This window comes from Pleuronectes platessa, chromosome 19, assembly GCF_947347685.1.
Source record: "Pleuronectes platessa chromosome 19, fPlePla1.1, whole genome shotgun sequence".
NCBI classification, from domain to species: Eukaryota; Metazoa; Chordata; class Actinopteri; order Pleuronectiformes; family Pleuronectidae; genus Pleuronectes; species Pleuronectes platessa.
The window spans coordinates 15,683,498-15,705,272 of NC_070644.1; the positions used below are offsets into that span (position 1 = coordinate 15,683,498).

General features: G+C 43.9%; 1 protein-coding gene across 1 annotated transcript in view; it reads right to left on the bottom strand.

Moving 5' to 3' along the window:
* Window positions 1-21,775, bottom strand: part of LOC128425246 (transmembrane protein 132C-like) — a 123,966-nt gene that overhangs the window by 44,638 nt on the left and 57,553 nt on the right. Inside the window, 1 exon segment of the mRNA XM_053411778.1 lies at window positions 5,966-6,109. Coding sequence (XP_053267753.1) covers window positions 5,966-6,109 — 144 coding nt within the window.

The window sequence follows — 21,775 nt, forward strand, 5'->3', positions numbered from 1 at the left end:
ATGGAAAGGGATGGAAACTAAACCTCCCTCTTTCGCAGAGCTAAAAAACATCAGGGCACTTTTTCTGCTGAAGTCCAGACCATAGCAGTCTGGAGCTAAACCATATTTGTCCCACTCGCAATATGGCACAAGTCTAAATTAAATGCTGTCACTAAAAGAGAGGTTACGGTCCCACAAGGTTCAATAAACAGCGAGGGACAGTAAATCTGTCCTGCTCGGATTCAGAGTGCTGCGATAAAATGGTCTTGTAAAGATAGTAAAATATTTTTTCATGACCCACAAACTGTTGTGAATGAGCGAGTTTAAGGTGCTGTGGAGATTTCTTTAATTGACTTGTGTGGGAACGGCTTCACAGCAGTGGTCCTCCTCACGCTGACTCAAACCGCCATTCAGGGCCGGAAGCCTCCACTTTGATGAGCCAGCAGAAAATCAGCTCACCAGCAAGGAAGAGGTAAATTAGAGTCATAACCTAATGTCTTGATATTTTTTATTACGCTTGGCTGCTCTCATAATGTAGAACATAGAATTCTGCTGCCCACAGTGTGTGATAGGGAACTGAGTGTCTTTGGGCCGGGCCTGATAATACTGATGACTAATTAAGGAACATGTAAAAGAATTTGTCGAAGCCACCATGAGTAATGATAATGGGCAAATCTATTGATGAGAAAATATTCTACTATGCTAGTTGCAGCTTTAATCCAACGTAAAGAAAGTGTATATTTTTCACGTAAATGTGTAACTTCAGCCACTAGGGGGCGTCTCAATCAAAACAATGACACAAGGCATAGTTTGATGACACAGGAACATGTGCCGATGAAAATCTCATCAGGCGTAAATCACGGATGAGGTGATGTTTTAAACTTTTACCTTGCTCAACATACGACGATTGAATAATCACGATCGATCACAAGTGACCAATACAAACATCTGGAAGGATAAAGAAAAGCAGCCTGGCTAAATGTGTGTTCTTCCTGTTTGTTCTTTCTATGCTAGTATTTCTCCGGCATTGCAGCTTCATCCAGACTGAAAAAGATCCATAACTCAAAAGATCTACGTTTGTGCAAAAAAGAATCTTTGAAGTCCAGCGTGTTTCTCTTACTCATGTGCTAATTTGAGAGAGTGCGCAGACTGAGAAGTGTCGGCCATTAAATTCAGTTTACTTTAATTAGCCGTTGGACGCCGTGCCTCACCTCCAGCAATTACAGATCGAAGTCTCACCGCGGCCGGGACAGGCTCCTGATTGACACTCCGAGTGCCAGAGCAACACAACCTCCCTTTGTTTCCTCCTCTCCGCTCGTCCCCTCGATCAAACAGCGACTCCAAATTGTGTTAGCTTTCATTAAAAAAGAAATAGAGGGAGCCAGACGCAGCCGGAGTACCTGACGTGCATGGCTTATGACTCTCTCTCTCTCTGATTGTGATTATCCTAAAGCGACAACTCCATCGACACATGGAGGACCCTCCCATCCCACTCACATCAACATACAGAGAGAGTGTGTGTCTGTGTGTGTGTGTGTGATTCCAAAGTGTGTGTGCATTCCCCGTGCTTAATTAAGCCAACAGCTGATGGGGTTTTGAGTTCTGTTGCACTCGCAGCAAACTGAATTTGAATGAGCTTGTGTTTGAGGAGAAGCAGCCTCCACCTCCATGGTGAGGCCGTGAGGACGCGGGGACGGAGGACTCGCTGCTGAAGGACAGCATTTGAATGTCCTCGTAAATCTTCATAACCGAGCAGCCAGTGTTGTCTTCATGAGCATTGCACCACGCTGATCCTGCATCAGTCAGCTTTATTACCACCTGGAGACTCCACACACGGCCGCGTGCACAGCAACACATCTGGGGATGAGTCTGCGTGACACCGGCTTTGTGATAAGAAGGAAAATACATCATGTATATTTTCTTTTTCTGATGTTTTACAAAATTATTTTTCAGTTTATTGTTCATGAGAAATGACGTGCCATTACTGGAGAGGGTTTGTCATGACGGCTGAGTGAACACACGAGCTGCCAAACAGCCTTAATTTGGATACAACTGAGTCACATTCTGCAGATCTGTTAAAACGGAAAGAGGACGATGTGTGACTGTGTGAGCAGATCGGTGCCAGTTAGGCTGGAGATGTACTCGCTGTTTAACTGGCTGCGGCATGAACGTTTACATATATTTGCGTATGCACTGTTACTGGAGGAAACCCCCAGGAGGACCCTCCGAAGCTCAGACCATATAGAACTGCATTTGCATTCCTATTTGCAAAAATAAACATGGCAAAATGCATTTATTATATATTATGATTTCGTGGGAAATTGGTCTCGGTGGACCAGTGATTGACGTGATTGATTTCGAACACGCAGCCAAGGCAACTGACAGATTAAATGCTAAATGCACCGACCGCACCGTCCCCACTCCGGTTTTAAAACACCTTCATCTTCTCAGACTTGTTTCCATATATTTACTGAACAAGAAATAAGGATGCAGTAACTGCAGACCTCCTCAAGTAGCTTGTTCTAAAAGCTACTATCTGGAACCGGATTATCCTAAACCCAAACCCAACCGTGGGAAGAAGGCAAATACATTTTTCACTAAACTCCAATAAATGGTCAGAAACGTAGTTAAGGTGCATTGTTGTCCAATCTTAATATTCCACGATTGGGTAATTAAAAACCTGGTCTGAGGTCAGTGGTGCATGTGACTGTTAGTGCAGGGTCAGTTTATCCAGATTGAAATATGAGTCTGCGTGTTGTACAACCTGGGCACACAGAGATAGTCTGCTTGCATCATTTCCTCTGCAGAGACTCGTTCTTTCTCACCTTCTGGAAAATCTGAGCAGAGGCAACTCTTATTGGTTTATTGTGTGTAACACTGAAAAACAAATACATAATTAATTACATTTAAAAAAGGTACCATGAAATCAAATCAATGCACCAGACACTGTCCTGCTTTCCCTTGTCTGTAATCAAGCGAAAGGGAAATTAGAATTGTGATGATCCTCACTTCAGCCCGTCTCTACTGCTCTGTGTGTTTTTTTTATCGTGAGTGGGTTTTAAGACGACGTCACAGTGATGTCTTCTCTACCTTGACCCAGAAAAGACACGCTGCTGTTTATCTTCCAGCTCGAGGCATTGATGCTGTTTCAATGGATGACAAAGTGAGCCTCAGCGACATTAGCAGACGTGTCCTCTCAAAACGCCTCGTCTTCCATCTTTCCTTACAGCCCTCGATTCGTGACCATCTTTTAGCACTTAACCTGCCTGATGCAGAGTCTTCCCACGGGACTGAATTCAAAGGACTCAACAAGTACGGATCTATTACTGCAGAACGGGAGAGAGTGTGTCGAAAAAAGGAAATCCTTGCAGGTACCAGATAAAAGCCGTAAGTTATTTAAGGAAATTGCTATTGAGGCCTTTGGAGGTAATTGAACAAATCCTCCTAAGTTATAGCTTAAATTCATTATTTTCTATTGAAAATGGTTCTGGAAAATATCTTCCCTGAAGAGGCTCGATAATGCAACTGCAAAAGCTTCTTCCTTCTCTGGAAGTAATTCATAGGGAGAACTTGACCGGACCAGCGAGAATCCAGAGAGCTCGTTTTGTTCCAGTTTAGAAATCAGAAGCACAGAAAAAAAAAACTAAAAGCATCACAGCCACAGCAGGTGTCACATTATCACTTCAATACCTCAAGGTAGTCTTTTGTCCGAGTGCAGAATCGTGGAGCATAATAACCAGACTGGACGTGTGTGACCTTGATTCGGGCCGCTCCTGTGTAATTCAAATTCTCTCCTCGGCGGGATCCCGTGAAAGAGACGCATGCAAATGATCGACGACTTGTCATTCATCACTGTCGTCACCTCCACACCCCGGGAGGAAATGGCAGCGCGGCCAAGGGTGTGTCACTTCCTGTGCGCAGCCACTTTGTCTTCAGCCTGAAAACCGTTTAGCTGCAGAGTCGAATGTCACGTACAGTAAATCCTCACACGCCCACAAGACACACGTTATTATTCACTAATGGGCACGATGTCACGTGAGCATCAATCTCCCACGCACCAGCGCACATACATGTTCTCAATTATTTTGTCGTGACCGGATATTTGCATGTGTTTTTTTGAATGTATGTAATAATTCCCCAGCAGCGACAAAAGCTAATTAAACACAGGCTGGCTTAAAGTCAACTTTTCAAATATATGCAATACATTACACTTCCTGAAGTTATACTTATAGGATTACCCATTGGATTTGGGTTTATTTGAACTACTATATATACTCTGCAAGCTGCACCACGGGAAATGCCTGCCTCTCAAACAGCCTTTTTTAGCAATTTCATTCCTAACTGGCAAGAACGTTAGATATTCTAAGCTTTGTGGTAAACATTTGTTTGACTCAGAATCCTGTCGGTATTTTCACAGTCAACACAGTTTCGAGTGTCTATTGAGCCGCAGCCTCTTTGCAGTAATGGATAAAGAAGCTGCTGAAGATTCCTCTATTCTTTTCACAATATCCATGTGAGCTTATTTTGAAGTTGTTCTTTTATTTTCGACCACATAGCTCATTGATGTAACAACTCAGATTTTTTCTTTGTTTGAAAATCTTCAAACTTCATCATCGGTTTTGAAAAGGTTCACCACTGAATTGTGGTAAAGCCCCTGTGGGATATAAACACTGTGATGGATCACCCACCTCCAGGGAGCGGCGAGTCTCTGCTGACGGATATTTTTTGTTGAACTGAAAAGCTTAAAATATATTTTTCTTGAAGGAATTTAATGCTTTGGAAATGTTAAAGTAAAACATGAATAAAATATAGGTAAGGGGATAAAACGTGTGTAACCACCATTCAGGTATATTAGTGAGACAGTGACTGACTTCTTCAGCTGGTCATCCATCTGCTTGCTGAATACATTAAAAGTATTAGTACTTTTAATAAAGATTAGTTTGATGAAATTCTGCTGTCTCTCTTTTATTTCTAAATAAAACTATGATTGATCTGTCAACTCTGCTCGGCTTCAACCCAAGGTTCATGTTTCTGTGAAATCGTTAACATTTGATCTGGTTAGTTTAAGTTTTACATTTTGATTTGGGGAGCGCAGTGAAAACTTCTGTATGACACACGTCCTGTCATCATCACCATCCGTGGGCTGCGTGTTCCTACACTTGACTTTGATCTGTTTTGTAGGCGGGCCTACATCTCATGTCTGTTCTGCTGTTGTATTTGCTGACTCTTTCAATTTGAATAAAGAAAAAGGAATTCATTTGGTTATTGTATTGCTGCTGTTACATCATTATGGAATCATTGCCAGCAACATGAACGTCATCATCGTTTAAACAGGATTTCATTAAAGGTAAAGACTACAAGCAATCCTGAGAGCTGCTTCTGTTTCTTTTCTTCTTCTACTGTTTAATGCCGTCTCAACTTCCTGCACTTGGTCTAAACTATCAAAAGGAAGGGTCAGTCCACATCTTTCGGTCCGTAGGTGTGGGCCATGGCCCTTTGCACCTTTCACCCTTGTTATCTTTTTTGGACTTAACTGTAAAGTCAGAAGGTCAAGGTCCTCAAATGGCTGTGAACACTGCAGTGTCCTCTCAGAGAGTCTCACACTGAGTTTTTCCTGCAGGAGGATGTGTCCTAATGTTCTGTCCAATAAAGAACAGGTCACCCGGTGCAGCGGGGTGACTCCGTGATGTATTTTAGGAAAACAGCGGAAATCTATAGTGACACCGTGTTCTGGACAATGCATTTTATTGACTGCGCTTGGGACCGACCAGAGACCTGCGTGCAAAGCAGTGCCAAGGAATGAATGGGTCAGATGCTGAGTCATGTTCTCTTTCAGCCTCACTGTTTGCACTCGCTCGCTCGCTCCACCGACAGCCTCCCCGAGAAGTGAATGAGTGTCCGGTGGTTCAGCCGGGAGTTCAGTTCACATCTCCTTCATTCATTACATCGATTCATCCCAAAGACGGAGGCGATGTGACGACTGTACCTTTGGCCGAAGCTGTTCTCCTTCCTCCGGCAGTGGAGGGTGACGACTCGGTGACCTTCACTCCGGACGTCCTGGCTCACCGTCCACGCCACCGGGTTACTGGCTCTGGCTCCGAGGAACGCCACGCCGTCCTTCAGCCGGACCCTAAAACACAAAACAAAAGTTAGAAGGAAAGCCCTGAAAATAAGACAGTGTTTGAACTGTCACCAGAACAGACCACAAAATACACTTTAAAAACACACACACACACACACTCTCTTATGCCTTATTCCTTCTTTCGCGACACATTCAAACCCCTCAAAAGAAAAACATCAAATGAGGCAACGATTAAATTGTGTCGCACAAAAACAAACACTCCCATACAGACACTCAACTGGAGACTGGACATAAAAATAATTGGACCACAGGAAGGGACTGAAAAACATGCATCATTATTATAAAACCTCCTAAACAGAAGCAAAGAAAGAAGTTTGCAGTTGCTGAGTCGTTGGAAAAACAAGACAAAAATAGAGTTATACAATTTTTTTCTTATTCATTTGGAATAGTTTGTGTATAATATCATGTTATATGAGCGAATGAGAGAATTCTAGACCTTGTTAGATTGTTCCTCGGGATGAATTTTGCTTCAGGAAACTCAGGTACAGGCCAAATGATTTAATTTGCAGTGCTGGAAACTAGCATCAGGAGAACAGATGGCGTGTTGGTTGAACTGAAATAATGCGGGTCACGTGTCGGGAGTTCAAATTAACCTTCTTTGAGTGTGCTTGTTAAACGGAACAGTCTTTCCCTGCAATATCTCATAATTAAAAACAATAAAAGGAGACAAACTTCAGTCCAGAGAGGTTTGGGTCATGTTCCCTCACAGCTGGACTCTAACCCGCCCTCGTGCCCCCCCAACTCCCCGCTTTGTCCCTCCATCACTTCCATTACTCCTGGTCACAGTCTGTGGGAGGCCACACAGGTGCCCGAGAACCATGACCCACCCTTCCGCTGGTAAACTGACACCATTACTCTCCTTCTCCTCCTGTCTCAGATGAAGTTACCATGAGCTGCTCTCGGTACTTCTTTTCCCAATATGACAAATTGCTCTTATTCAATCTACTGGTACAAATGGGGCTGAACATCTAATGTGTCTGTGATAGTGTGTGTGTTTGTGTGTGTGTGTGTGTGTGTGTGTGTGTGCGTGTGTGCAAATCCTACAACAGCACAAGAAGGTGAGGAGAAAGACACAGTTCTATTCAGCAGAACATGAACGACGGGTTATTTCCCCCCCCGCATCAAAATAATTGGAGACTGTCCTCGTTCTGCGACTTGCAAAAGACGAGGGGAAAAGAAAGAATATATCTGAGCATTAACAGGGGAGATAATGACATGATAAACCATGCAGCAGTCCTCAGAGGAGCACGGCCATTTCATCTTCCATGTTCTACCAGGCGGCTTTGATCTTCTCCAGGCTGCAGGGGCAGGAATAACTGGCCTCGCGTCGGCCGCTGCTCCCGACGAGCCGAGATAAAGGCCTCCGGGGGGGGGGACGCCACGGACAACCACCGGGAGGAGACGAGTGATTGCCGGCTGCCCTCCTGTTTCCCACTCGTCACCTCGGCCACAGCGCAGTAATTACTGGAGGCTGGCGAGGCGGATTCAGCGCGACACTGGACCGCAGTGATAATCAACTAATGAGTCTTACGGTAAACTCTGAGCCGTATTGATCAAACGCAAATTCCAATTTGAGGAATGCGAAGGTAGAGGTGATCTGAGAGCAGCAACTTTTCACTCTCTCTCTCTTTTTCTGCCCTTTTTATTTATTTTTTTTGCAAACTAGTGGTGAAAAGTTTTTCGTGATTGCATTAGGGCTCAGCTTGATGAGCGATTGATTGTTTCAGTCATTACCCCCACCGGCGCCAGGGAGGTTATTTGCTTCACCCCTGATCATTTGTTGTGTGGGTTTGTTTGGAAGCAAAATTATGCACACAAAAAAAAGATGACGATTCCTATGGAGTTGCGAGGAGGGGCGGGGCATGACCCACGGGAGAAGACATTAAAATGAATGCAGATCTGTATCATTGTTCGATTTTTGTTTGGGCCTTTTCACTGATTTCCAGGAAGTGATTCAAAGGTATTGATCTTGATGAGAAAATAGGGACATTGAGGGGACTGATATCTATGAGTGTGTGCAAATTGGTGCAGATTGATTCAATGTAAAGGGACTATTGGGTCTTGGCAGAGGGACGCACTCCCTGGGCCACAGAAATGTGAATAAGAAAGAAGATGTTCTGTTTGTTGGCGTTTGGACAAAAGAGAGAGAGAGTGATGTCAGAAACTCCTCTGGGCTTAATGATGTTAAGGTCGGCATTTCATAGAATAAATGATTCATCAAGTCATCAATAGATCTCTAGACTCGATGGTTGATGACAGGATCAATATTAATACCAATGTACTTTGAAGCACAGCTGAACTACAATGTTCCGAATACAACCCATGGTCCGAGTCCTGTGAAATCCAAATGACTTCTAATTACTCATTTCTCTCTTTCTTTCCATCTCTCTCTTCGTCCTCTGTTTCTCTCACATTCATTCACAACTTGACACACAGACCCAAGCATGTGCTGCAACCGACGAGCAAGGGGCCAAATTAACAAATGGCATTTTGCAAATGAGATTGGTTTGGCTAATATGATTTGGGGTGAGGCAGAGGAGGGGGAGGCAATAAAGGAAAGCAATTTGAACGGGAAGCCCCCCCCCCCCCCCCCCCTCCCCCCTTTTACATGCATCAGCACATGAAGGCACCCCATTAATTCCATGAAACCCTGCATCAGTGGGATGAGTATTTACAGATGAGATGAGGCTCTCCCTGATTGATGCTCGGAAATGACAACCCCGGGAACGGCCACTGCCCGGATCACATGTCAACACACCTTGCACTCTGCCTCTCGCATGCTGAATGAAATATGCCACCAGAGCGCATTAATATGAATGTCCTTCACACAGCACAACATTACATGGAACACTTCTGAATAACTTAAAGGCTGCGTGAGACCAGGTATTTTGTGCAAACAGCTCCTCAGGTAGTAGACCTTAATTATGTGTATTATGATAACAATACAAAATAAGTACTTTAACAACAAAATGAAATCCAATCTCAACAACAGTGATATTGATACCTAAAAAGTTCAATGATTACATTACATTTCATTTAGCTGACGCTTTTATCCAAAGCGACTTACAATAAGTGCATTCAACCCCGAGGGTACAGACCCAGGACAACAAGAATCAAGAAATTTCTTAAAAATAAAGCAAAACTACAAAGTGCTATAAGTAAGTGCCATTTAAGTGCTACTAAATTGTTAGTTTCAAAAAGTTGTTAGTACAAAGATGCACCAAACTGCCTTGAAAATACAATTACTTAAATCTTTGCAATTTCTTAACAAATATGTCCTGAAGACTCACAGTTTACTACACTGCACATTTGGGGCAGGACAGATTTGTATTATGTCTGGAAACAAATGAAAAATAGTAGTCTTAGGCAAAGAAGACGAACAAACTGCACCAAATTTCATTAATGGCGACTGGACAGAACGGAAAGGGCAAAAAACTGCAGGAGCTCTTTACAAGCTGTCGTTCAGAATCATATCTTTTGACGTCTCGTGGTTCCCAGGACAATAAGACTCAATGGAACACGAGGTCTGCGTTTTTGCCGGAGTCGGAGAATATCATGTGAAAGGTCTGGAAGAAAGGTTTGGAAGAGAAGACCTGTTTTAAAAGGTGCTAGAGCAGAAAGAGGTGGTGGTTTAATACCAGAGACCGGGCGGGCAGATTAGAAAAGACAAGCTTTGTATTAGTGGTGGATGAAAAACGACAGAGGATGGAGGGAAACAGTGGGGAGAGAAGAAGGGTTGTTTCATTGGCTCAAGGGGTAAAATAACAGCTTGTAGTCACCTCAGGTTATTTTTGTCTATTCAGGTCTTATATCTCCCACAACAAGAGAAGAGGACGTGTCAGTGTCATCCTCAGGAGCCCATTTGCAAGATGTTCCCCTGCATTGAGCTTTAAGTTGAAATAATGATGACAAAAGGGGGAGAGAGAAACAGGAGGAAAATGGTTCCCTGTATTGTTGTCCACGTGGTAACAAATCATGACTGCGGCAGAGATGGAGACGGAGAAATGAGAGGAGTCGATCACTTCTCACACACACACTTCTAACACACACACTCTCACACACACACACACACACACACACACACAGACACACACACACACACACAGGCGAGCACGGGTGTCTGTGTCGAGATCTGATATAATTTTAACTCATTGTGAGAGAGTGGAGCTGGTGGAGGAGACTAACCTTTAGTGGAGATAAATGAAAGTGAGAACAATTGCTCTTATATCAGCTCCACCACAAAGGAACAATCTTTGGCTGCTCCATCAAAGAGTGGCCCCTACAAAGTGTGTGTGTGTGGGGGGGGGGGGGGGGGGGCTCACGGAGGAGAGCTGTAATACACCCACAGTTAGGTTATATGTAACCAGTAATTGGCTTCAGCGTTAACTACACCCCGATGAAAATAATCCAGCCACTGAAAGGAAGATCGCAAATCGGTCTGGCTGCTACATTGATAACACATGGTTTAGCATGTTTTCCAGTTTAATTTCCAAAAAGGTAGTTTAGCCAATTTCAATTGACCACAGATGAGAGTGAGCGAATCACAACGAGCTACTTTCGTCTCTTAATTCTCAAACACCTGCAGCCAAATCGAGTTATGAAATAAACACACAAGCTGTTTGGGCCCGAGTCCCGCCCCCTCCTTCCACTCTGCATTCCTCTGCCTCCTAAACCAAAAAACACAATGTCCGTCACCTCTGGGTAAAATTAAATTAGACGGTAGCCAATGACAGGTGAGCCCAGCTGGGAGCTGGCTCGATAAATTAGGAAGGTGAAACCGGGGCTTTCGCTGCAGATGCTCTGAGTCAATTAGCTGAGGAGTAGTTGTCGGCGGAGTGTTTTTAGGGGCCAGTGGACACAGAAGATGTGGAGATAAAGAGAGAGCTAATTCAATTAATGAGTTTGATGCTGTTCCTCCCATTATCTGAGCTAGTTAAAAGTGCTGGCGCGTGGCAACGCTGTGAACGGGGGGGGGGGACGACCCGATTAACACCATCAGATAAAGACTCTCACCAGACAAAGCTCGTCTCCGCCCGTGCATTCTGCCGTCCGACCCCTTTGTCTCACTTTCAGCGTCTCTTTTCGTACGCCCCTGCTAATCGATTCCTTCCTTCCTTCCTTCCCTCCTTCCTTCCATACGCACACTCAAGCCTATATCTCAGATCACTCCTAATCCCTCTCCTTCACCAGACCTCCCCCGTTTAGCCTCGCTGCCCCACACAGTTTTTTTTTGTTATTAATTTTGAAGGGAACCAAACAGCATGCACTCTGTTGGTCACTCTAATTCCCTTTATATAATTACTTCAGTTTGGTCGGCTAACCTTCATCAGGTAATTTGAAGGTCTACCAAGGCCTCGATTAAGGGGAAGGGACTGAAAGGAGGGGTGTGCGGTTTCTGTTCTTCTCTGTAATTAAGACTTTGTGGCGCACAATAACTGTTTTGAAAGTTGTTATGCAACCTCGCAGTGAGTCTCAAGGTTTAGTTACGTTTCAACAAAATTCAGTATTTACCAGGAAAATTCGAGAAGAGACCTTCATGGTTCTCAAAGGATGAATCCTGGAGATTTTTGAGAGACTCAGACTATTCCTCTAGTGCCACCAGGTGGTTGACGTAGGTATATCAAATTTAAACATCTCGCCAACTGTTGGATAGATTACCTTGTAGTGCATAGGTTCATGTTTTTTATGTTCCCATTGCATCAAGCCTCACGAGACGCCAGCATTACTGCAGAGCCGAGGTCTTTCTCAATCTGAGTTCATCTCCGTACTTGTTCTTGCAGATTTGGGAAACAGTCACACCCCAATTGAGTTCCAGTACAAGGTCAACATGTAGCCTCTGGATTCTGCCAGAGGCTCAAAGTGTACATTAACCAATTAAAATTAAAATGTGGTCCCAGTTTATCCCAATAACGCCTGTGTGAAAATATGATCTGGTGTTGCTTCACGTCATCTCAGTACCTTGCTGCCCAGACGTCAGGTTGTGTCACTGTGCACCTCGTCTTTGTGGAGACATCGTGTTTTATCGAGCCCTGTGGCAATTTACAGCTTGCTCTGTTAACACTCCTGGTTTGGAAGATGACACTTGGTCTCATAGTTCAAATATAACATTCGTTGCTGCTACTGTTTCTGAATGTGTGAAGCTGAAACGCTTTTAAATATATGACTTGTTGTACCGTTAGACAAAGGTGCTGCCTCTGTGGAACATTATGTTCAGACACACCAACAGGTACAAATTTGTTTAAATAAATGGAGAAGGAGCATGATCCATTTCATTTGATTTTGATATCGGTATCTTGCGGATTTAACTGTCAGTTTTCTTATTTTCCTAAAAATGTCTGTGAACCTTTGAACGCTGCAGTTCCTGTTGCAGATACTCAGGAGTCTGAACTTCTGAGTTGAACTATTCAGATCTAAACTCCCCAGTACAGGTGTCTGAACTCAATGTAACCTATAGAGAGAACTTCTAGTCTCTTAGCCCTGCATATTTTATTACTAAAGCCTCACTTTCTGTCTGCTGTCCTCTCCTTATGCTGACTATTATGTTGCTATTGTGCTTGAGAAAAAAAAAAAAAAATCAATGAAGAAATCCATGAACTTTCTACCTTTCGGACCAAGCTGAAGATTCAGGAAATGGACACAGCGCTGACACCTGCAGTACACAGGCCAATCCAATCCAATAGCCTCCAAACAAACGCTATCTTATCGCTTAACTGTCAATACCCTCCCTGCATGGACTTTGCCGAACTTACTCAAAGAAAACTCTCTGCGTTTACCATTCCATCACTTTTTCACCTTTTAGACAAACGGGAGATTTGGAGGGATGTTTTGTGATGTATTCAAGGAAGGCTATCATCAGCTCCCCTCGGTCCACACCCTCTCATTTCCTCTAAATGTCGCTGGGAGGGCTGTTTGAAAATAAAGCCTTGCGTGAGACTTATCCTGTCCTTCACTTTACCCTTGTGAAATGTCAATTTCACTTCTCTGTTGCAGTGAGCGGCCTCCTCATCTCACCGCGCTCGCAGATCGATACCTGTGTGATCCGGAGCAGCCAGCGAGTGGATGTGTGTCAGAGCCGTAAGGGGTCAAAAGGGCTAAACATCTATCAGGGGACAGAGATGATCAAAGGGAGTAGTGCTTAAAGTGCCACTGATTCATTTCAACCTGGAGTGGATTGCATTGAGTGCTACTTAATTGAGGAGATGCTGACTGTCGCCAAACGCCACGCATGTTTAAACAGACTGTAAATAAAGATGGATGACAGGACGCAAGATGGCGGCGTTCATATTTGAAATATTTTGGCCTCATTTAAGGATAGTGCGAATAAGTACATATCTTAACATAGAGTCTATGAATCTACGTCAGGTAGCTAGATATGGATTTGCACCATTCAAGAATAGAGGAGGTGATTTTCACAGGGCGAGGTGAGGAGTAGCCTTCAGCCAAATTCTGTCCTCATTCATGCCTGGAAAAAAACACACACACATACACACACAGAATGTGGTGACGCCTCGTCCTAACATCTACAAGTCTTTTTCTAATTAAAAGGAAAAGCAGCCAGATGACTGACATACGGAGCCTGGACCTGAGCTCTGGGAACAAACTCACCCCTTTCAAAAAAAAAAAAAATAGAAGAAGAAGAAGAAGAAGAAGAAGAAATAACTGTCAGAGGAGTGCGGCCGACTTCAAATGAGGAGAGGTTCAAAAATGCGAGCTGGCCATAGCCCCGTGATATGAGCGCATTCCTCGACAGATCAAGAGCCATCATATGGGGCAGGAGCTCTGAGAGACGAACTCAGAGAAGCCCCTGAGCTGCTCGGAGGAAAGGAATATTTCATTTGAAAACCTGGGCAAGATTTGAATTATACAGTACATGTTAAATGCATCTTAGCGACGAGAAGATCATCATCTCACGTCGATGGATAACACATTTTATTTGGATCCCAGGGGTCTGACGGGAGCATCGCTATCATCCAGAGGCACGACGAGCGGCTTCAGTCTGATGCTCAGTCTGTGAAAACATCTGTAAATGCATTGGGCTTCATATGACATTAATAATAATTAATCTCAGTGCCGCTAGCCACATATTACTGGACATTACACAAATAGCAGAAGGCTTCAAACACTTTTGGCTCCGATAATAATAATACAATGAGATACACTAATGTATTTCTGCATAATGCATGGCTGCTATTTTGGGCAAGAATTTATAATGGCCCAAATATATATATATAGATATATATATCTATATATATATATATAAGCCATGACAGAGGGGGGTGTATAATGTAATTAAGGAAACAAAGAGAAAGGATGAAGCCCAAAAATAATAGGACATGAAATTGCTGCTCATAAAAAGCAAGATTTATCAAAGCCTACAGCTCAGAGCAGTCGATGACTTTGTTTTCTTTGACCTCCCCCAAGCTCTCATTATCTCCTCATGTCATATTATATTTAAGCTTATTTCTAAAACTGTGAGAAAAAAAAAGAAATGTCAAAGAAAGAGGCAACAAATAATGCATGATATTCTGAATAACGAAACAGGCTTGATGTGGGTACTGTCTGCAAAGTCAAGAAGCTGCGTGTGTGTCTGTGTGTGTGTGTGTGTGTGTGTGTGTGTGTGTGTGTGAGTGTGTGTGAGTGTGCAGCGACTGTGCACATGAAAGCAGACCGACGGGATGATGACACTGAGGGGCGTGACAGCGCAACACCCGCTGTGGCCAAAAAGCGAGTCACCTCCAGTGCATCACAGCCCGGCTCCACACGACCAAGTGAAATTCAGGGAACATCACCAATCCGCTGCCCTACATGTGGCAAGAGCTCGACCTTCGTTTGATGGGATTTGCGGAGCGAGCACCGGATTTCAGATTAACCCAAATTTGTGTCATGACTTTTTTCCTTTTATCAATTTTTTTACCATGTTTGCAGGAGTGTGTTCACCAAGCAGTGTTCTAAAGAACTTTTAGATTTTTCATTTTTCTCTACTGCTGGATTCCAGGAACTAACTACCACTGCTGCTGTAGATTAGCTGAAGGAATGGGGTCATGTTGTAGCAGACAGAGGCTTGATCCCTATGGCTGGAAGTTGAATGGAGGCCGAGCCAGTTAAATAGGGGATAGGGCAAACACACGCAGACACAGCTTGAGGTTGAATCCAGGGGATAAAAAAAATGTGACTTTTCGTTGGCTGTGTTGGGGACGGACGGATGATCCAGGACTCATCCAGTGTTTGGACGGACGCAGAAAGGAGGCCACGTGGTATAATCCCAGGATGTAGCGGGACAGATTATGGCAAGTTGGTAAACCTGATGTAGGAAGGGTTACACAGATTAACACTGATGCTGTTTGTCGGTGCTGCAACCGGGCACTTACAGGGGCACTGCAGGGAGAAGTCAAGTCAGGTCAATGCCTCATTTCCTCACAGCTCGGTGTCTGTATGCAAGACAACCGCAGGCGTATTGATTCCTGTGGAAACCTTTGAGGCAAATTATTGGATTTTTTTTTAATAAACTGAATATTTGCGGTGGATTTCGGACAAACTGAATGCAATTGAAGTTGGCATAAAGTGAATTAGCCAAGAGGCTGTTTAATCCAATTCAGATGTCTGCAGTATTTAACCTGTTTAGGTGTAGGCTATAATCAGATACAAACATGCTCAGCCAAATTAACACATTTGAAGTATGTTAGGTTAAAATAACCAAAATTTGCCGCACCTCTACCCATAAAAGAAAAGCATTTCCGTGCGTTAAACACTAGGGGGCAGAGTCCCGTGAGCATATGAAACAAAATAAAACTATCTGGAAACGAGTGGCTGTATATGCTTTGACTCCCCAAACAGAAATTCCCCTCAGAGGACCTCACAGCATATGATGTACAGTATATCTTCATCATCAACACGCTGGCTTTGTTCCTGTGTGCACATTAGCGTGCTGACATTAGCATTTATCTTTCCGAGCAGTGCTGTGTCTAATTGCAGCCGCACAGAGCTGCCAGCATGTCTGCAGACACACACATGCACACGCTGCACAATCGTAAACACAAAAACATCAATATCAATGCAGGTTGAAGGCTTCTACAGCAGTGGCAAGATATCTGATCGACTGTATGAAGGATCTGAATGTGAACGTTTTAAGTTAAAAGTGAGTGTTAATTTACGGTAGTGTCAGGAAACGGCTTGTGACGCCTCGCCCGTCGGTGGAGAGGAGGCACAGAATATTAAAAAATGCCATATGTATGCAAATTACCTCAATCTGAAGCCATTACCAAAACAATTCATCTTTGGAAAATCGCTAAAACATTGTGATCATGATCGTTACAAATGGTTGACTATTCATTATGCCTGCTAATTAGATCGTAAATTGCATTAATAAACTGTTGTGGAAGGTTTTGAAGGATGTGGGGACAAACACAAAAGCCGCCGAGGACTGATGGAGTCTGCCACGTCCACGGCGCTGAGAGCCATTGGCTGCTGAGAAGGGGATTAAATCTACGATCTCTCTCTGGACTTCATCTTTCACTGAGTTACCGACTCAATATCTGAGGGTTTTGAGACCGTGGACGTCTGATCGGCCACCGGGTTCAAGGGTCAAAGGTTACAGTGCACCAGTCAGCTCCTGCCGTTGGGGACTATTAGTATCCCTGAACCCATCGATTAAATGCTGCCTGCTGAGTGTGAGTGTAGCTGAGTGGGCCCTGGCGAGAATTAGGTACAGTCCGGATCTAAATGTCTTTTGCCGACTTATTTGTCAACGCTGTGACATTTGTGCGGAGCCAGGGGGAAGGCGACCAGGACAGTAAGTGCTGGAGTGGCAAAGGGACAGGAGCGGTGACAGCCACCATGCTAACCCAACAGTTCAGACAATGTCCGTCGTTGACAAAGTCGACATGTCTCCCTTTAGCATTTAACATTTGCTGATTGCTGTAAAATTTGAAAGGTAGAATCGCAGGTATTCAGATCTGAGCTGTGGAAATTGCCGTTTTAAGCATGTACATTAACCCCATTTAAACTCTATAATTTGCAAAAAGTGGTAACTGCTGAGCAGACGCCATCGGCAGGCTCCATTATATCAAGGCGACGCGCAGCAGGGGGTCAAATCTAAGTGGGTGGAAGACTGTAAGAGAAAATGTGGGTTGTGATGGCGGCACAGAGCGAGAAGGAGAAGATTGAGTAAGGATTTACAGGTTGATGAAGACCACTGTGTTTTTCTCAAGTTACAACAGGATGCAAAAAAAGTAAAGGGCCATTTAAATGGTAAATGGATTTGTATTTATATAGCGCTTTTCTAGTCTTGATGACCACTCAAAGCGCTTTACATTACAGTTTCACATTCACCCATTCACACACACATTCATACAGTGCATCTACTTGCAGCACTTTTGTTATTCTATGGGGGGGGGCATTCGGGGTTCAGCATCTTGCCCAAGGACACTTCGGCATGCAGATGCTTCAGACTGGGGATCGAACCGCCGACCTTCAGGTTGGAGGACGACCACTCTACCCTCAGCCACAGCCGCCCACTAGATGGAGTGAAAATGCAGATTGACCTTTCTCCTCAGTAATTCAATTTGGTATTTTATCAAATTTGGCCCTTTTTTCTTTTTTTTTTATCAGCAAGAAATTAAACTGAAATACTGAAATTAAATTGTTTTTCTCCTCCACAAAGAATATACCCCCCCTCCCCCCCCCAACATCTCTTCTTCTCCAACTTGTTATTTTTCCCCCCAGTTTCCCTCTCGGAGGACCTGATCAGAGATATGAGAGATCAGTAGATCTATGAAGAATAACAAAGCCTCCTCATCACTCGTCTGTGTAAAAGTAAATAATGTATTCCCCCCCCCTCCCCCCCTTCAAGAGCAAAGCCAAAGTCAAACTGCGCAGCACGTTGTTGTGTCAACACAGGTTCTACATGGACCCCGGAGCAGGTAGGAAGTACTGCAGTCGGAGCAAGGAAGGATTTCCTCCACCTTGAAAATACTGTAACGATGGGACTGACATAAAAACTGTCAGCTTGAAAAGAAGTGTTCTACAATATGATTTGGTTTTTCATCGCCAAGTCCTGCAGCTAATGATTTTTTCGACGAGTAAAAACAACCCCATCTTAAATACTGAAGTAAGAGTAAGAGAGGAAAATACCAGACAGTCTGACCCCGTTGCAAAGCAGGAGACAGTAAACTGCCATGAAGTAAAACTTAACTAAACAATTTAGTGCGTTAACAGACAACTCTATCCTTGCAAAATGGTTTCATCATGCGCTGTTCATGGTGTGTAGTTCAGAAAAGGCTGCAGCAGTTTATCTTGCCCTCGCCGGAAAGTTCATGCTTCACATCACCGAAGGCACGGGGGGGAAATGTAGGAGCTGCAGCCCGACAGATATCGTCCAATCCCGGCCTGTCACAGATATATGATGTTATAGCAGATATGCATCAATATGAAAACGTTAAGGCCATATTTAGACGTGGTGAAAGTAGATTTATCTCAAACAAAGAGAAGCAGTGATTTGAATTAAATGTGATTAGTAGATAATTTCATTTTATCTTCCATTGCCCAGGGAAAGGTGAACAAAAACAAGAAATCCATATTTATTACAGAGACCAACACTACAAAAGGACCAATAACCAGCAACCTACCAAATTACAGTAAATAAATAATATGAATAATATCACCTGCTATCAAGATCTATATATTTGTATATAACGGCACAAAAAAATCCAGTGTCAGCTGCCTGATAATAAATGTCCTGCAGTCTGAACATGGATCCTTTGTGTGTAACTTGGATTAAGAGTCTTCAGTAGTGTCTGTGGTGTGGAGCCACAGGATCCAGGTCCTGCTGTTGCATATACTCCACCAGTCATTAGTCAGTCTCAGCTGTCAGTCGTACGTTTCACCCAAATTTCACAGGATAAAAATAAGTAACAAAACTTACCAGAGAAATAAACACTTGAACATAAAAAGAACTAAAATGAAGGATTCAACCCCCGCCCAGGGACAAGTGCACAAACACAATAAAAACATATCTCCCCTATAAATCGACCATAAACCTACAAACCTATAAACATTATACAACATATCAGCTGATATATTGTTTGGTAAATGTATATAAAGTGGTATGAGCATATAAAATCCAGTATCAGCTACATGACAGTAAATGTCCAGGATGCAGTCTTTGATGTAAAGTCCAAAGTGATACACAACCTAACCCTTGTGTCACTGACTCAATGGTCTTTTGTGTACAAACACGGAAAGATGTACTCCTTCAAATTTGTACCATAAATTCAGGAAGCGTCATGCCCCCCCCTCCACTTTACTCGTCCCCCTGCAGGGGTCTGAGCCTCTGCTCGCTGGGACGCAGCTTTAATGCGGTACAGGGGAAATGTGTGGCTGCCGGTGTTTCAACAGGGATGACCAGCTCACTTCTCCCCCTGTATGCTAGTAGTGCTTATCAGCCAGCACCATGCTGCCAGCGCTTCCACTTCACACGGCCACCAACACCTCCACTGCCACTGGATATTTACACCAATTCCCTTCATAGAGGGCTCCCTAGGGCGGCTCTCTCTCAGTGTGTGTCTGTGTGTGTGTTTGTGCGTTTGTGTGTGTGTGTGTGTGTGTGTGTGTGTGAACACGCGTGACTCCCCCGGGCCCCCTGACACAGCTTGTCTGTATCGAGCCTTGTGGCGTGACAGTGTCGGGTCTGTTCCTCCAGGGACCACAGTCCAACCCTGTGTGCCAGTAGGGGGGGGGGGGGGGGGGGGACGGACCGAGGACAAGTCGTCTTTCAGGCCTCGATCACCTTGATCTGAGCAGGAACTGTAACCCACTGATCAAATGTGATAGCCTCTAATATCTTTCGGTCTATGATCAAAATAAATGTTATGGCAAATTACTTAAACAACCTGTTTGGTGAAAAAACTCATATGTACCTCTTCGGTTTGTTTTCTGCATCACACACAATCACATCTTTTGATTGTGAACTGTTAAAAAGGGATGTCATGGTCCATATGAGGGATGTACAGCTTATAATTGTGAAGGATTATTTTTGATACGCGTATGCACGTCACATCAGCAAAAGGGTTAAAACCGGAGGTGTGTTAAGCTCATGACCTACTTTGTGTGTTTTAGCATTTCCCACATCAAATGTATGGTGTAAATATTCTCCCACAACATGACGGTTTGACTTGATTCGTTCATCAGTTTTTCATCAGTTCTTTTTTTGTGTATTCCGTGAGCTCTTTGCGACACCAGACAACACAAACGCACTTTCTCAAAAGACGCAGGCAAAGTGCCACAGGCCCGGCTGTCAGTCACCGGAGCTTGATTGTTTATGACACATGCAGCGCTGATAATGCAAAGGTGACAGTCACACACCTGTTCAACGAATAGGTTTTAGTTCTGTGTGAGAAGAAAACCAATCAACCAGTTGACCTGAGCAACAAGTCAGAGACCAAGCTAAGATAATTCAAATAAATGGCACAGATTTACTGTTACGCTGCCTGAAGATAAAGTTGTTCTTTTACCTTCGCGTCCTTTGACTATTTGAGTTTTGTCCATGGATTTATGACCTATACTGCAGCCAGCCACCAGGGGGTGATCAAGAGGATTTGGCTTCAGTTTTGGAGAGCTGTCATGTCGTCCATCCTTATTAGATTCTATGCCAAAACCACATCAGACAACCTGCAGATGTATAAACTACAGATGTTCTTCATGGGTCTTTGCTGGCAGCACAGCTACTGGTATGAGTGACTTCTTGCTAATATATGCAACCTATTTCTCTCAAAGAAATGCTCATGACATCTGAAAGAGAGTCTACATTGATGTGAGTGGATCTTTTAGCAGCATCCACAAAGCCACATTCAACACATTAAAATGTGACGGTGGGGTTTTCTTTTACAGGCATGTGCTCTTCAGTCCATCAAGTAGCACTTAGCTACGCACCGAGCGAGCAATCAATACGCTGCAGTCAAAATTAAAAAGGATTCACATTTTTTTTTGCAAAAATTAGGCCACGCACAGAAGTCCTTCATTAGTCACTTAACACAAAGACAGAAACACAGGCGGCTCGCTGAAGCCTCAGCCGTCCACTCCTGTCACCAGCTAAGCGTTTGGTTCTCTCCGCTTCCTGTTGCTCATTTCACTCCGCTCCATTTCACTCTCGGGTCTCGACACCGAGCAGCAGTAATTGGCCGAGCCAGGGCTGTAATTTTCTTCCCACAGCACATTAATTAGCAGGAGACTCGCTGCAAACAGATCAAGAGACGCCATCGCACAAACAAAATGCACTTTCCAGAGACTGACGTGTAACTTCACTCGCTCATTGAAGCAGAGCGGAGATCTTATCATTACTAAAAACCTGCAGAGACACATCTATTATTAAATTTGACACCGCCGATTCTATCTGAAAAAAGGTTCTCTGGATAATTTACGCTGGAGCTGGAGGCAAAGGTTGAAATTGGTTGAGATGGTGGCTGCGAAGATGGGGGAATATAAACAGTTTTTTCAAACTCAGGTAAAACACCAAATACGTGCGATTGCCGGTGAACCATGTTCGACCTCAGGGACAGGTTGGAAACAGAGACGCTCTTTTTTACCCTCGCACTTGGCAGCATCGCATCTTGCACGATGGGAGGAAGAAATATTGCTGTCGCACGTTGTTCCCAGGAAGTA